A 13,113-nucleotide genomic window follows, 5' to 3' on the forward strand; every position below is an offset into this window, starting at 1 on the left:
ATAAAAACACCAATTTAAGTCGAGAAAAATAGCATTTTTGTATACATTATACAATGCATGACAAAAGAATAATAAATTGTATAAAATTTTTATTTATAAATAAACTATAAAAACAACCTCTGGATAACAATAATGATGGTAATTTATTAAATAATTTATGATTGTTTATTATTATCATTATTAACACAAAACCAAATAAACACATACACAAATATAATTAAATTGAGCCAAGCATGAACAGCCTTGATTATGCTTATTCGTTTATCATCTACAACCACATCCGTTGTAGATGATAGCCATTTGTTTGATGCCTGAATACATTGATGTTCCATTTGAAAAGACGTTGTTTATATACAAGTCTTTTCTGATATCAACATCTCATTTCGCTATAAAGTTGTAAGCGATTTCGTAGATACCTAATGCTAACATACCTAGGAATGAAAGCTGGAAGGGTGCTTCTAAGCATCTGAATCTCTTGTTTCCAATGGTGATGACTTTACCATTTGGAGGTTTGTTTGATTTTTTGAGTTTTGAAGATGTAGCAGCCTTTTTTCTGTCAAAATAAATGCAAAACTGCAAAGTTATTTATAGTTATGATTAATTATTAATTTTTTGTATTATTATTTTAAAATATAACAAAAAAGTATGTGTTATTTCACACAATTATTTGATGTTGATTTACGATATTTATAAATTATTTAATTGTTAATTCGGGATATAAGGATTAAAAACCATATTTTTTATTACAATTTGGTTTTGTTAAAAGTAGTTAAAAAAGTGCAACATCAAACTATTGATCTATCTATAACAAATCTTGAAATAACCAACTCAATTGTTGTGTTAATTCAAATTTATATCAAGTATTTTCTTTGTTTTATCACAAACTTTTTTGTTTGGTAGCAAGTGACTTTGTTTTATGTAAGATTTAATTAGTACTTTTAATTAATTTAAACCATTTTATTGTTTAGCAATCTTCAAATAAAAACACCAAAATGTTCTTTGCATTTAATTTGTTAAAATAGTATTCATTAATTAAAAATAACTATAAATATCTTGCATTATTAAAACAATTGAACAAAACGGGGTAACCTTGCTGTATTTATTTTTAAAAAATTTAACAAAAAAACTATTTAAAAACACAAAACACAATTCGTTAAAAAAAATCAAATAAACACTACATTATAAATTAACTAATATTTTTAACTATAACTGATAATAATATTATAAGTCTCATTTGTATGTCTATTTTTTATTGATCCATTGTCATGGTATGACAGATAGTCGTCAATTTAAAATATTCTTTTAAATTACACCTTTTAAAACAAAAGTTATTTTAATATTTTTGTTATTTGGTGTGTTTAAATAACATTATTTTTCCATTATTGTTATTTAAAAAAATAAATTATTATTTTATTATTGTTATATATCATTCTAGACTCTATATTATTAATGGTAAAATAATATTATAAATATAGTTTGTAATCAATTCTAACATCCAAAAAATAAAAATGTAATCTATATAACAACTACATCAATTATATCACATATATACATTTTATTGATCATTCACAAAACCAGTGTGTTTCTGTTTATATAAATTAAATGCTTTTATGTTTTGTTTTAATTCAAACTGTGTATTTCAGTCAAAACACGCTTTATTTCCAAACACTATGTATTTTCCATAATGATAACATTATAAAAAGGGGTGATTATACCATTTTTGTTATAATTATAATTATTTATAAAATACAATATAGTTTTAATTACACAACATTGTTATATCAATGTGATCACTTTTCATTTCGTTGACATCACATTGTAGTAAAGATATGATTGTCAATGTGTTATTGTGTCAAAATTATGTCTCTCGATTGTTATTATTATATATAACAATTATAATTATAAAACCATTATAAATAACATGATAAATTATTAATAATATATTATTTGATTTTATTATAAAATTTAGTTTAAGGTGTTATCATTGGTTTTAGTTGTGTTGTCTTTACACTTGTGTTTTTCTTTGTTTTTGTTTATCTCTATACATTTACAATAAGTTTTTTGTTTGTTGCCCAAAAATGCATTATTTAAAAATGAATAATTTATTTAATATGTATATATTATACAATCTATTATAATTATTATGATAGATAATAATATGATCTCATTTATTTAATATTAATTTAATTTGTTAATATTTGTTTGTTTAAACTCAAATAATTAGAAATAGAAATGTAATCAGTCGTATTAATACATCGTGATTAATAAAAATCAGTTGTATCAAATTGAAAATAGGATGCAATCGTATTACATTTCGGAAATTTATCATGTATACTTGGTGTTTTAACATTTTCGTAGAATTTCAGAAAATTCTTTAATAATTAAGGTAGAATTGGAAATATTTATTTTAACCGAATTGTTTAAATTAGTTGGTTTACAATTCAATTATAATAATTATAAAATGGTGTGTAAGCTATCATGACAATAACAGATAAAAGTTAACGTGGCTTACTGACGATTTTATTTTTTTGTAATTAGAAAAAGGAATGAATTGAAAATTCAATTTGGAGTTTAATGGAAAAGCGGCATTGATAATTGATGGTTGTTCATGTCACAAGAATGACCAAATGAGGCAATTATATGTAATTGACAATATAATGATAATATTGCTGGCACTACACACGTTTCATTTACGCCAACCACTCAATATTGGAGTATTTTAAATTATATAATCAGATTTATTTGCTTTGACAAACTTGATAAAATTATTATAAGAAAAAATAACATCACAACCTCACTCAACATAATTGTTATTGATTTGAACAACGCTTCGAACAAAATCAAAAGTGAATTGGCTCATATTCAACAAAAATGACAACGAGAAGTTGTATGAGATATGGAATGTCAGAATTGCCCTTCTTGAGGAAAAATGCAAAATTGACACAAAACCATATGAAGACCAAATCAACAATATTGTACAAATCAAAAACACTAAAATTGATCAAATAGTAAAATCAGAAAAATTCATCAATTCAAAAAGACAACACAAAGAACAAGAAGAATTTGAGAAATTGAAGCGCGAACACATCACAATTGAAGAAAAAGACAGTCTTGAAAAGTTAACAGGAAAGAAGATTGGAAATGTAATTTTTGACTCGGACAAAGACGACTGGTCAGTAAACAATTCAGTTTTTGATGCAAAAGTCATTAACAAAAGCAATTTGTGCTTTTTAGTAGAAGACACAAATCACAACAAATTTGGTGGCGTGTTTACTAATAATATCGACGCTATTAGTAAATATAAATCTAATGATGGCAATTCTTATGTATTTTCGCTTGTAAGAAACGGCATTTTGGATCCAAGAAAGTTTGGGAAGACTGGAATTAACTATTTTGGATTTTATCTTCATTCTCAAGACAATACACACCTTTTTTCATTCAGTGGCAATGATATAAACGTCTGCAAAAAAAGATCAAAATGAAAGTTGTTGCAAACCGTTTACATACATTGCCAAATCAAACGATTTAACAAATAATGGCAATTTTAAACCAAAAAGTGTTGTTGTCTTCCAACTTAACTGATTTATTTTACTATTTTACTTGTTTATAGTAAATAAAATAATAATAAATAAATAAGCAACATAAATTAATTATTAAAACATTATTTTAGGTGATGATATATAAAAAAACACACAATACAATATATTGTCAATGCTGCAAACCTCAATTAAATAACCGTTTTTTTGAAATATAAAAAATGGCATTTTTTCTTTTAAAAATAAAATAAATAATCTTATTTACAAAAGATTTTTTTTACTCAATTTTAAGAAAATAATCATAAAAATTAAAAAAAATATATGCTGTTTTGAGAAGGTTTTTGAATAAAAATTTTAAAACTTTACTTTATACATTTTATTCAAATAATAGGACCAGTGTTTCTAAATAACAAATTATTACCAGAAAAAAAACAAATATAAAAAAATTTAAATATTTAAACTAAAAATTATAGAAAAATAAAACAAATAAATTTTTGAGAACACTTGTTTGTTGAATAGCATAAATAAATAATAGAAAAATGTCATTGGAATTAAGTAAAATAATAAATATTGTCATTACATTTTGTGTTCGAGTGTGATATATTATTTAACTTGTTCATAATTTGAAGTAACATCTGTTTCATTGTATTTATTAAAGTTGAATCAGTATATCAAATAAAACATAATAATATTTAAATACATTTCTTAATTTAAATATGTGCATTATTATAACTAAAATATTGTAAAAATTGATCTGAAATCTTAATAATAAATATTTATTATGACAGTTCGTTGTTTTATTATATTAAAATTATAATATATAAATTGACATTACAAGGTTTAACAATACTATATAAATATATTTATTTTTATGTTCTTTTCTTTGTGTTTTTAACAACACATTTGATAATAAAAAAACAATAAAAGTTTTTATTTAAAATTAAATACAAGTTGTTTACAACTTTGGATTGACTTGAACAAAATATAACAATTTATTTTGACTCACAAAAACAATTTATTTCATTTTTAAAAAAAATATACATTATTTATAATTAGTTATATGTATAAACCCGATCCAAACACAGTTAAATAGTTTTTGAGTTGTCTTGTTTATTATTACATTATTATATCATATGGTTATTATTTAAAACAAATAGTTAATAACAAATATTATAAACATTTTCATTATTATTTAAAATTCTTAAAGTGTTATGTTCAAGTAATTTTTTTAAGTGTGTATTTTGAGTACATGTCATATAACTATTTGATTGATTTTATCGAATAGTACATTATTTCTTTTGAATAGTAAATTAAAAACATTTCAAAGTGAATTGTTATGATTATTACTTAAAAAACAAGTAGTGTCTTATGATGAAAACACAACACATCAAACAATTAAATGTTCATATTTATGTTTTATAAATTATTCGAGATAGAGATTGTTTCGATACATAACTATTGTACCACAATTAATTATATCAAAAACACAATGGTATAACATATTGTTTTTTGTCTTTTTGTTTTCTGTGTGTTTCTTTTCTGAATAAATAATCATTTATTACTATAATTTACTTAAGTATTTTTTTTGACACAAACTACAAACTATTACCATTAATTTAATTTACTATGTTTTAAAACTATTAAAAACCATGGAGATTTGTAATGGCTTTTTCAAAACTACAGTAAACTATACTTTTTATTCTTCATTCTTTAAATCGTTTATTACCGTCATTTTAGAATGTGTATAGTTTGGACGGTTTTGTGGGTAGCCAGTTTTATTTCACTACTGGTTGACAAATCCTAATTAATTTATTCAACAAATTAAAAATAATAGTTTCAAACACAAATTCTGGCTGAAAATATTTAAAATCAAAACGGGTAGCCACCAGTTGAATCTAGTTTGAAACCCTGATAATAATATGATAATAAAGTCCCATAATATTAAAAATATAATATATCATACTATTCTAACATCAAAAGAAATAATCATTGCCGAACTTTGCTAACAAGGGTGTTCAATTGTATCTAACAACCTAGAGAGGAAGTGAGATATTTCAACACAGTTTAGATCGATATAACATATATATAGTCTTCCCCGTGGTGATATATTTTTATATTATTAATCAAAAAAATCGTAATTAATTTATATCAAGTATCACAATCGATTAAGTTCCAACATTCAAATAATTGAAACTGGCATAATATAAGAACAGTGACTTACTTTAAATTTTATTATATATATTAATTAACTGTTAAAATATCATTAATTAATCATTTCAATGCGTTAAAGTATTTGTTATCAACATGACTTAATAAAAATGCATCAACAGAACACGCGAAAATTTCGATAAATCACATTGTGTCGAGTCTAATTGTATTTTTTTATAATTCTGTCGAAGTTATTCATCCACATCATTTTCAAAAAGTTTTAATAACTTTAATGCTTCCATCACACTGCCGCGTCAAATCACATTTTTGTTGTTGTCTTGTGTCGAAATATTCGAGCTAATCCATGAAGACTTGATAGTCGAGTGATATGACAATTGCCAACTCTTTCTTTGTTTCTTGGAACCTTTCCAGCACATTTTTAAAAATTGCGTTGTTGATCATTTAAAATTTTTTTGTGTTTTTGGAGACTTTGATGTGTATTAACAATGTTTTTAATAAAATATAATATTATTAATTATTATTGATATATTTAATGAAAAACATATTTTTTTATTAATCCAATTTATACAATTTTTATATTATTAAAGTCTATCCAAAAACGTTGTCCATTTGACAAAATTTTACACAAAATAAAGTGAAAAAAGGGAATTAAGAAAAAAACGATCAAATCCCGGTAAAAATTAGAAAACAATGTTTAGGTAATGTTTCGAATTGTTTCCCGAAACATTTAAGTTTTAATGGTCCAAAAATACCTGGACAACGTTGGAGAGCGGACAAAGTTTTCAAACTGACTTTATAATTTGATTTGAATTAAAATCACGATAATCACCAAATTTAACAATACCGAATCAAAAAATTGAAAAACGAACTGAAATTAATATGTTTTTGATTTTGTTTCTTTTTCAACTATCAGTATACAGTTATCCTTTAAATACAAAACCCGTTTATTATTTATACAACTGTTCTACAGACGTAAGTTTAGTCACTTCACCAACAAACTTCGACAAATATTTTAAATGTGTTCAATTTGGTGACTCTCCGTTTTCTTTTTCTGTTGTTGGAGAGTCAATTTTGAATTTAGTTGTTGACAATGTTAACTCGTCTTTTTTTCAACATAAAAAATTCTGACGTCCCGTCTTTTTCGATTTTGAACACAAACATCTTAGACTTTGTTTTCGAACACAATGCAAAATCGATTTTTAAGTCGAACAATTAGACAATTGAAAAATTCTTTTTTAAGGAAAACGACGAATACAATATGACACTTTCTATTTTACAAATTAAAAGCTTATTGGCACAACAAATACACATTGACGAATACAAAACCAGTGATTTTTATGGATATAATTGGGACGTTAAAGAACTACAATTCAACAAAAAGGATACACACACTCGATTTGCAATGGCAAAATTGACTATCTCAACATCGATGAGTTCATTGCCTATGACGTCGAAATCGAAAATTTGTTGTGTAGATATTTAACAATGGAGAAAGCGGTTTTAGACCACTTTGAGGTGATAGATACGTACTTTGACATATACAAATTGAGTGATTCGATTTTCTCGGATTTTGATTTTCAAAATACGATATTGGAGATTCGAAAGGTCGAAAATGTCACTTTCGAAAATTCAAACTTTGTCGATGCGAGTATTTATACTGAAGTCGAAGACAACGAACACATCGACTTCTTTAATGTTTGCTTTACCAATACACACATCAACAACAAGTATTATTATACCATTCAAGGAGACTTTTATATTGATGTTGATAATGAACTCGTATCTGGTAAATATAACAAAGATGAAGTAGTAAGTGCATCTTTTGTCACACTTTCAATAATTTGCTGCATTTATGCGGCATCAGTGTTGTTTGGCATAGTTGGGCTTATTATATTCTTGTTAATTAAAAAGAAAAAGTATAATTCAATTTGATATCATTTTAGTTATTATGTAAGATAGTTAATGTATAAAAAATAAAAATTATATGAATTATTTTAAGTTTGATGTATATTGTTTATATTATATAGTTAGTTATTGTAATACATACTTGATTTTATATGTTCTAAGCACAACTTTTTATAGAACAAACACATTTTATATGTCAAACATTTAATAATAAAATGATTATTATAAAAAATACAAACAATATTTATATATACAGGCAGTGAAGTGAAGGTATAAATTTTCAATTGAATACTAAATAAAAGGGTTTTTTCTTTTTATAAATCTTGTTTTAATTGGCTAAAACAGTCGTTCTCAATAAAGCCCTAGATAAACAAGCTGAAATTGTCCTTTTTTATAATAAATATGGACATTTTTTATTTTTGCTACCAAATTGTCAATTTGTGAATTATAAACATTAGTTATTTAAATTATTAAAAAATAATAATCATGGAAAACTCAAATCACAAATAAACCAGTAAAAAACCATCAATTAACTAAACTTTACAAACCACAAAGCAAATTCCATAAATTCCACTTCATCATAAATCAAAGAGTTTTCAAGTGAGTTACCTTTTGCCAGTTTGTTCAACACCCACATTATTCTATAACCACATTCCCAAGACCCCCTTTGTTTTGGAGCTTGATACTTCAACAACTTAATATCACCAAAAGATCTTTGGATAAATTCCAATCTTTGTTTTGGAAAGTCACTTGGCAAAGTATTGTCTTCTTGTACATTGATCAACAAAGAATCATAATACAAAGCACTCCAGCCATTGCTTGTCTTAAACAACAAGAACAACGCCCAGTAGTTTCCATGTATAAATATAAATAGGTATACCAACAATACAAAATTTTGGAGAATAATTAACGTCCCTACGAGTAATCAGTTCAATGCCAATGCATGTTAAACATTCGACGTTGTTGTTTAAATCGGACTGAATACTATCAATAAATTTATCAATTCTCTTGTCATTCAACCAGTCAAGTGTTATCATTTTACAATCAGACAGGATAATATTTTATTTATCAGTAGTTAAAAATAATTAATTAATAAACTTGTTGATTTGTCTTTTTTGAAATTTGGTCTCTCTTTGTCTCTTTTTTACTTGAAAAAAGCTTGATATTTTTAATCAATCGGTTTTGTTTCTTTGATTTCGTTTTTTTTCAATTTTCAACTTCTTTTCTTCTTTCTTGTCAATTGACTTGACTTTTTTTTAATTTCTTTTCAGTTCTTTTTTCTTTCTTTTCTAATTTTAGTTTATTCTTGGATTCAATTTCTTCAATCATTTTTTTTATCTCCAGAATCAACTCGAATTTTATTTTGAACTGATTCTGATTGACGCACTGGGAAGTTGACAAGTGCTCTGACAATATCTCCTCGTCTATATAGTTCCCGGGCAAGAAGGGGGTTACAAAGGCAGTAGTAATTACCATTACAACATCTAATAACATCAATACCTACTTATTTGAATGCGCTGATAACATTGGTGGTGGATTTTCATAACTGACTAAAATTTCAATAATTATCTTTGGTTATTTGTTCAACCTCCTTTGGTTAACTAAGTCATCAACAAATGATTCTTGCCTGTACCTAGTAACCAATTGTTGATTTCATTTTATATTTTCAATTATAAAATCGTTTTTTTATAATTTAAATAAAACTCTGTTTTATCGCATATATTTTTGGAATAATCAGGTTTCAGCCAGTTAAGTTCTTATTGTTTAGTTTTCAAATAATCAGTTCCATCTGACAAAATTACTGGTAAAGATGATGGTGTTGATTGTTTGGTTTAGACTTCATCAATGTTCATTTCCAAAATATTTGTACGTGCTCGGTGACTTTTCTGGTTTCCAAATATTCCAACGTCGCGCATTTGAAAAAAAGTTTGTTGTGTTCGGAATAAAGTGAATTACTCGAATGTTGTTTTTGGCAAGATTGTCGATGACACTTTTGTCATTGTGGCTACTACAGTTGTCCAAAAACAAAATCACCGTTCCTTTGTAATTGTGAATAGTGCGGAGTTTGTTAATTTTAAAAATAAACACGTCATCGACCCATTCTTTGAAAAGTGTATTAGTCAAAGTACTTTTTTTCCAAACATAAAATGACAATTAGTCTCATCATAACCATGTTGATTTAAACATGAACTAATATGTCTTTTTGGGATAATGAAAGTTGGTTTTAACCGATAACCTCTTGCATTAATACAAGCAGTATGGGTAATTTTCTTGATTGACTTGTCGGCTGCACAGCGAACTTTATCCAACTTGACATTAAGTGTAATAAACATATTAAAATTTCGTGTATCAATAAATTCCTGGTGTCCACACTCATCCATATTAAAAATAAAGTTTGCTGGTATTCCTTCAATTGTTGAATCGACACGTTGAAAATAATCAACAATCGCTTCGTGTGTAACTCCTTATCTACTTTTTTCCACAACAACAGCTTTGACTAATTTGAATCCCAAATGATTCATTTTGTTGTATATTCCTTGTTTTGTATAAGTTATACCAAAACACTTTTCAATATATATTTTTATAAGTGTTGCAGTTAATGCCTTACCAAACTTCAATCGATTGATTATCATTTCTTTAAGTTGGTTTTCTTGTTGATTTGAAAGTAAACTTTGTCCACCGACGCTTTTTTGTATTCCATTTTTTTGTTTATTCCAACATCTTTGAGCTGCGACAATCAACACAGTGATACTTTAAAAAGAGTACTCAAGCTTTTCAAATCAAAAGTGGTCATAATAATTTTTTGTTTGTGTTATTCCATTGTTTGTATTCGGTTGTTATAAACCACACTTGTTGTTGTCTCGAACAAGAATTAATTAAAAAGTCGTAAGGAGTAATCACTTGTGTTTTTTACTGTTGTTAACACTCCTATTTGGTTATTGTTCAATTTAAATAATTCATCATCGTTTAAACAGCTTATTAATTCCTTTGATAATTCATTATCAACTACAGGATGCAGAATAATTACTCGACAAAGAATAAATTGATTGACAGAAACATGATTGGCCAAAATGCCTTAATAATGATTTTTGGTGAGTTGTTTTTGGTTTGTTTTTTCGGAAATTACCACTCAATCAATTTTTATTATTAGAAATTGATTGACAAAGACTAAAAACAGCGTTTTATTTTTTCTGAAAACAAAAATGGAACTGAACTTGATTAAAAAACATCTCTTCAAATAATTCAGTTCTGGATCTCCTCCAATTCAACAATTATGAATGTGAAAGGCCCGAGACTCTGTTAAAGCGTGTCAACAGGACTGCCGGAGACTTGGTGATTTCTATGGTATAATACATGGAAGTTGTTATAAATATTGGCAATTTGAATTTTTTGAATGGAATGTATTACCCCGAGTTTCCCGATAACTCAATTTGCTATAACAATTCATTGATGTGACTGACCAACACCGAAGTTTCAATGGAAGAAAAAGCTTTTTTACTCTTCCTTTCCATATCAGATACGGAAACTGTCGCTATTTCATCGGGCAGAATAAAGTATCGTTTAATGTTTGCTGAATTTGAAAAATATGTTTGAAACGCACTAAACTCTTTAATTGGACGACTTCTGGTGTGTTTCTAAAAGCACGGCAAGTGCTCATAATGTCACAAAGCTTTCACTTTATAAAGTAGAAACAATTACCTCAACGTGCTCTCTTCCCGAAGATAATTTAAAGAATAACGAATCTTCACAAAACACAAAAGAACATTTCCCGCATTCTAAACAAATTTTTCTGTAAATTATGACTTCTTTGTTGCTTTGGGTTTTATTTCTTCTGTGGCTTTCATAATTTCCTCTCCATCTTGGCATGGTTTTTTTCACTCCACTTTTGGAGAGTTTTGAACACATTTCAAATTCAAATTATTCGGTTATGAACTGAATAGACATGATATCTCAAGCTTGGTCAATATCATGTCTAAAAAGAAAGAATATAACAACAGTTTTTATTGGATAATAATTTTTTTATGTTATTTTTTTAAATATTTTTTTATGTTTTTTATTTCAAGCATTACCGTTATAATTATTACTCATATTACTACATATAGCAAAACCAAGTTTATGGTAAAATAACTGAATTAATTTATTCGAGAAATGTAAACAAAATCACCTAATGATGGTTCTCAAACCTTAATAAAAATTACTCTGAAAATTAAAAATAGAATTTTGTCATCCCTATTTTCTTTGTCAAGTGATTTTTCAGCCTTCTGTATTTTCATTATTGAAATAAAGGGGTGGGAAAAACCCGCTTTTAATATTTTTTGGTGAATAATGGTAAAATGTTTTCTAAATGTTATTTGATTTTATTTTTTATTTACAGTGGTATTCACTTTAGATCCTTTACCCGGCATTTTAAATAATTTTTTATGCATTTTAATAAAACTGTTTTCATAATTTTTATTAATTCGGAAATTATAATAAATTGTATAAACACTTTAAATAAAACAAACGGAAAAAGAGAAAAAAAGATTGGAAACAAAATAATTCGAGTTTTACAAATAAATCAAACGGCACGAAAATAAATCAGTCGGAACATTAATAAATATATTCTGCATTTATAATTAATTCACTTATTTTTTAATTATTTCGTCACCAAATCAATTATAGTAAATTTTTATTTAAATAATTATAACAAAACAATGAATAGTTGTTTGTTTATTGAACTTAAAATATCTTTAACAAAAAGCCAACAATAAAAAATTATAAATCTTCTCTTGCAAAAGCTCGTCGCCATATTTCATTTCTGCACCGCTGCATTGACGCGTTGATTTCATGTGCTTGAATTTCTTCAAATGATTTTTTTATTTTTTCAATCATGTCTTGAAGATTTTCCCAATTTCTGATGCTTTCCTCGGTTCTTCGCTTCCAAAAACCGAAAACATTCTCAATAGGATTGAGTTCGGGTGAATATGCTGCATTGAAAACGATACAATGTTGGGTACCGTTAACCATAGCTAAAATATCATTATGAATTGAACAGTTATCACACCAGAATACGACTCGTATCTTTGCTTCATCATAAACCGACATGAGTCTTTTGAAATAACTATTAAATATTTCTTTGTCGTTACTCCCACACACAAGGTTACAGTGACCCATACCACTACTATCAATAGCTGCAGTGGAAGTTAGCCTCATTCCCCTTTTCAGTTTAGTTAAAAAACACTTCTTACCCACTGGAGACCATCCATAAACAGAAGTACAGGCAATTGTCCAGGCAGTCTCGTCTATGCACACCCAAGTATAACCCGCCTTAATTTTATCATTTAGTTCTTGAATCGCGGTTATACGTCTTGTTTTATTGTCTTCGCTGTTTGCTGCTGCTCCTCTATTTGTTGCTCTTTTGAATGATAGTGTTCCCAAATCTCCAGCATCTCCATTTATGATTTTACCTTTTATCATTCTCAAAAATGAAGCCTCCGAAGGCACTAACTGTTCTGCTTCTTTT

The 13,113-nt window shown here is 26.5% G+C and overlaps 1 protein-coding gene across 1 annotated transcript; it reads left to right on the forward strand.

Moving 5' to 3' along the window:
- Positions 1-7,190: 7,190 nt before the first annotated feature.
- EIN_473460 (hypothetical protein) lies at positions 7,191-7,637 on the forward strand (the record flags this gene model as incomplete). The annotated part of the gene is made up of 1 exon (XM_004256641.1): positions 7,191-7,637. One exon carries the CDS (start codon positions 7,191-7,193, stop codon positions 7,635-7,637), a length of 447 nt encoding a protein of 148 aa, XP_004256689.1.
- Positions 7,638-13,113: the final 5,476 nt, after the last annotated feature.

This window comes from Entamoeba invadens (assembly GCF_000330505.1).
Source record: "Entamoeba invadens IP1 unplaced genomic scaffold scaff_1105074725219, whole genome shotgun sequence".
Lineage (NCBI taxonomy): Eukaryota > Evosea > Mastigamoebida > Endamoebidae > Entamoeba > Entamoeba invadens.